Source organism: Mastomys coucha, unplaced genomic scaffold (genome assembly GCF_008632895.1).
Source record: "Mastomys coucha isolate ucsf_1 unplaced genomic scaffold, UCSF_Mcou_1 pScaffold13, whole genome shotgun sequence".
Classification (NCBI taxonomy): domain Eukaryota; kingdom Metazoa; phylum Chordata; class Mammalia; order Rodentia; family Muridae; genus Mastomys; species Mastomys coucha.
Window position 1 is genome coordinate 77,299,346 of NW_022196895.1, and position 4,632 is coordinate 77,303,977.

General features: G+C 46.6%; 1 protein-coding gene across 1 annotated transcript; it reads left to right on the forward strand.

The window, feature by feature from the left end:
* Positions 1-438: 438 nt before the first annotated feature.
* LOC116087502 (glycine-rich cell wall structural protein 1-like) lies at positions 439-3,175 on the forward strand. The gene is made up of 2 exons (XM_031366255.1): positions 439-455; positions 2,311-3,175. Exons 1-2 carry the CDS (start codon positions 439-441, stop codon positions 3,173-3,175), a joined length of 882 nt encoding a protein of 293 aa, XP_031222115.1.
* The last annotated feature ends 1,457 nt before the right edge of the window (positions 3,176-4,632 follow it).

The window sequence follows — 4,632 nt, forward strand, 5'->3', positions numbered from 1 at the left end:
CACAGCAAAGGACACAGGAGCAAGTTGCAAAGTTTACCCAGCTTTCAAGAGTTCATATTTTTTGAATGAAGGCTATATCAAAGAGGATTCATTCATAATTCCCCTGGACCAGTATCTACCAAAATGTCCTTTTGGATAATGTGGATAAAAAAAAAAAAGTGGATAAATGAATAAGAAACCAAACAGAAGAGTGATATGTCTGTGAAATGCTAATTCAGAAAAGTCAGCAATCAAGTAGTGACTGAACACACAGAGTAAATGTCTACCAGGAAGTTCAATAAACCAACATAAAACCACAGAGATATGGGACTCAGGAGGTGGCTCAGTGGCTAACGTGCTTGCCGCTCAAGCATGAAGACCTGAGTTTGGGACCCCACAATCCATGCTTTCAGATCATACAAAAATAATGTATCACAATTATATGATGCTACGGAAAAGATGGACCAGAGCAGAAGGTAATACTAAATCATACCCAGGGTCAACTTCATGCCAATGAGAGTATTGCGTAAGGACACTACAGCAGTGAAAACCTGTCATTTGCATTTGTAAACAGACACTATAAAGTGTCTACAGTAAGCAAGCTCAGAAGGAATTCACCTGTGTAGTCAGGGTTCTCTAGACTAACAGAACATGCAGAATAAACCTGTCTATATATATATAGAAAGGGGGTTTATTAGAATGGCATATAGGCTGTGCTTCAGCTAATCTAACAGCGGTTGCTATAAATGGAAGGTCCAAGAATCCAGTGGTCGTTCAGTTCATGAGGCTGCATGCCTCAGCTGGTTATCAGTGTTTACTACACTGGTATCCTGAAGACATGGGCTCTAATGCCAGTGAAGAAATGACCTTGCTAGCAAGGCAGAATCAAGCAGGCAGCGAGGGAAACTCAGCTCTCCCATGTCCTTTACGCAGGCTCTCAGCAGAAGGTGTGGCCCAGATTATAGTTCGGTCTTCCTACCTAAAAGGATCTGGATTAAAGCTGTGTTCTTCTCCTCATAGATTTGGACTAGAAGTGGTTCTTCCCATTTCAAATGATTTAATTACACAAACATCTCTCGCAGGTCTGCCCAGTCATTGGGGGTTTTAGTTAATTCCAGCAAATGTCAAGTTGACAACCAGTACAACCATCATGATTTGGGATCCCAGAAGTAAGGAAGAATATGGCAAGCATAACTGAAAGGTGTTACAGGCGCCTGGAACCACTTAGTCACTGAAGGAAAGGCTCTATCCTACCCAACCTTGGAGCTGAAAGAATTCTTCAGCCCAAGGAAAGAGATTTGCATGGAAGATGGTCTCTTGTATGTGTGAACATACCCAGAAATGTGCTTCAGTAATTCCAATGCTGGTATGTGTACCCACTGGAACGAACCTTTCTGTAGTGGTTAGCAGAAAGCAGAAGACAGTATGTCACTGTTGGAGTAAGAGGCTATCGACAGCCAAGTCCAGGACTGCCCGTGTCTTAACCTCTGAAGATGGAGAGGCCAGAATGAGCTCCAAGCCTGATGAACTTGTACATTGATGCATACATAGAGAAATGTCAAATATGTGTCACCTCATTGATGACCACACACCTGTTTGTTGGATTGCGTTATTGCTGAGATGGCCTGGGATTAATAGTTTAATTGTATTAGTCACTTTTCTCATTACTGCTTTGATTTGATGGTACATGCCATCAAAACAGGAAGTGGTAGGAACAGAGGATCCAGAGAACTGGCCACATTGCATCCCCAGTCAGGAAGCAGAGACTAGTGAGTCCCTCTGCTCACCCAGCCCTTCCCTTTTATTCACTGCAGGATGCTGGCTCATGGAATGCCACTGTACACGCTGAGCATGGGACTTCTACAGTCATCGACCCCTATGACCCACTTTAGAAACTCCTTGGCTGGCATGTCTGTGGTTTGCCTCCTATGTAATCCTAGATTCTGTCAAGCTAACAATGGAGAGAGGCGATCACAGCAGTCAAAGAGCCCCTGAGTAGCCTGGAGTCCAGATCTTGGTTTCTCAAGTAAGTAGAGCTGGGTTGGGACTCCTTGGATGAATGTTCCTTTAAGAATAGGACAGAAAATACAGAGGATAAGGCCTGGGTATCTTACTGCACCACAGAAGAAGTATCTACTAAGAAACAAAGCAAACCAAACCAAACGTGAAGTTTTGGCCATTGAATCTGTGGCACAAATGAAAATTCTCCCAGAGCCCAACCTTGGCCCAGATAGCTGAGTTCATACACTAAGAATAAAGCCCCATGATGAAGAAACTTAGGCATGTTCTTTATCCTCAGAGAGAGAAGCAGACTTTCTCTTTCTAACTAAGCTGTGAACAGCAAACTCCTCCTAAGAACACAGCATTAAGTGGAGAAGTGAACAGAGCACCTACGGGTGGAGGAGTGAATGGAGCACCTGCGGGTGGAGGAGTGAGCAGAGCACCTGTGGGTGGAGGAGTGAATGGAGCACCTGCGGGTGGAGGAGTGAACGGAGCACCTGCAGGTGGAGAAGTGAACGGAGCACCTGCGGGGGGAGAAGTGAACAGAGCACCTGCGGGTGGAGGAGTGAACGGAGCACCTGCAGGTGGAGAAGTGAACGGAGCACCTACGGGGGGAGGAGTGAACAGAGCACCTGCGGGTGGAGGAGTGAACGGAGCACCTGCAGGTGGAGGAGTGAAGGGAGCACCTGCGGGTAGAGGAGTGAAGGGAGCACCTGTGGGTGGAGGAGTGAATGGAGCACCTGTGGGTGGAGGAGTGAACGGAGCACCTGCAGGTGGAGGAGTGAATGGAGCACCTGCAGGTGGAGGAGTGAACGGAGCACCTGTGGGTGGAGGAGTGAACAGAGCACCTGCGGGGGGAGAAGTGAACGGAGCACCTGCGGGGGGAGAAGTGAACAGAGCACCTGCGGGTGGAGGAGTGAATGGAGCACCTATGGGTGGAGGAGTGAATGGAGCACTTGCAGGTGGAGGAGTGAAGGGAGCACCTGTGGGTGGAGGAGTGAAGAGAGCATCTGCGGGTGGAGAAGTGAACGGAGCACCTGTGGGTGGAGGAGTGAACGGAGCACCTGTGGGTGGAGAAGTGAACGGAGCACCTGCGGGTGGAGGAGTGAACGGAGCACCTGTGGGTGGAGGAGTGAACAGAGCACCTGCGGGTGGAGGAGTGAACGGAGCACCTGCGGGTGGAGACACCTGGTAGAAGCCCTCGGGCCAGGGAAACAACATCAGCATAAGCAATGTTGGTCATTTAGACCTTGAAATGCTGTGATAAGTGGGGGGACTTTATGTCCATACACTCCACCCCAAGCCTTTAACCCTGTTTATTCCTGAGAAAAATTATAGAAACTGCAACTAGGGGTCACTCTACAAAATATCCTGACCCAGAATTAGCGAAACTGTCACTTTTACCAAAACAGTACAACAGCAAAGGAAAACTAAAGTGACATCTTAAGATGGCATTTATGGCACCCTGCAGAGGACTCTGGAGAGATGGCACCCTGCAGGGGACTCTAGAGAGATGGAGAGATAGAGAGATGGAGAGATGGCATCCATGGCACCCTGCAGAGGACTCTGGAGAGATGGAGAGATGGAGAGGTGGCACCCATGGCACCCTGCAGAGGACTCTGGAGAGATGGAGAGATGGAGAGATGGCATCCATGGCACCCTGCAGAGGACTCTGGGGAGATGGAACCCTGCAGAAGACTCTGGAGAGATGGAAAGATAGAAAGATGGAGAGATGGAGAGATGGCATCCAGGGCACCCTGCAGAGAAGAGCACTGAATGCTGAGGAAATCTAAATAAAGTGGGAAGTCCTTACTGACCATGCACAGGTGTGGCTTTATTAACAGTGGCCGATTTATTGTGCTCATATAATACTGTTGGCAACTGAGGAAGCTGAGTGTGGGTGTATTGCTCATCTACAGGATATCTGGGGCATACCTCTAGAGCTTTTGTAAATAGAAGCACATTTTCCATATCTGTGCTTTTGCAATGGACTGTGAGAATTTCAGGAGATGGATATGAACTGCATAGATTCCCACACTCACCATGCTGCGGTCACCAACATCCCTTTCAGTCCTTGTAGCAAACCCAGCCTGTATAACTGGTGACACCTTTTCTGGATTGTGTTTGCTTTTTCCCCAATTGTCTGCACCCTTGTTCCCTGTCATCGTCCTCCCGCATGCTAGACTGAACCGTTGTGCAGCCTTAGTATCTGGCCCTTCTGTCTCAGTGAAAGCACTCTAAGGAACCTAGCTTCCTTGATAAAAGCTAAGACACGCACCGTGCACACATCTACGTGTTTTTAACCTGTATAACTATTCTCCCAGCAGCTGGTGGAACTCGGCATTGCCTTTCCTGACATCTGCATAATATCCTATAGGATGACTCTCCTATGTTTATTTAACATTTTCTCCTAGGGTTTTTTGTTGTTGTTGTTGTTGTTTGTTTTAAATGCATCAAGTAGTGTTCCAAATCTATAGCCAGCATCAAGATTTGAAATGAGCAACATTTATGTATAAAAAAAAAAAAAAGAATGGTGTAAATGTCTGCGCTAGTTATTTTCAGTAGACATTTATTTCTTATTATTTTCTTTTTTAAAAAAAAAACTTTTATTGCATTATGATGAGAAAAGTTACATGATTTCAATTTATCTGA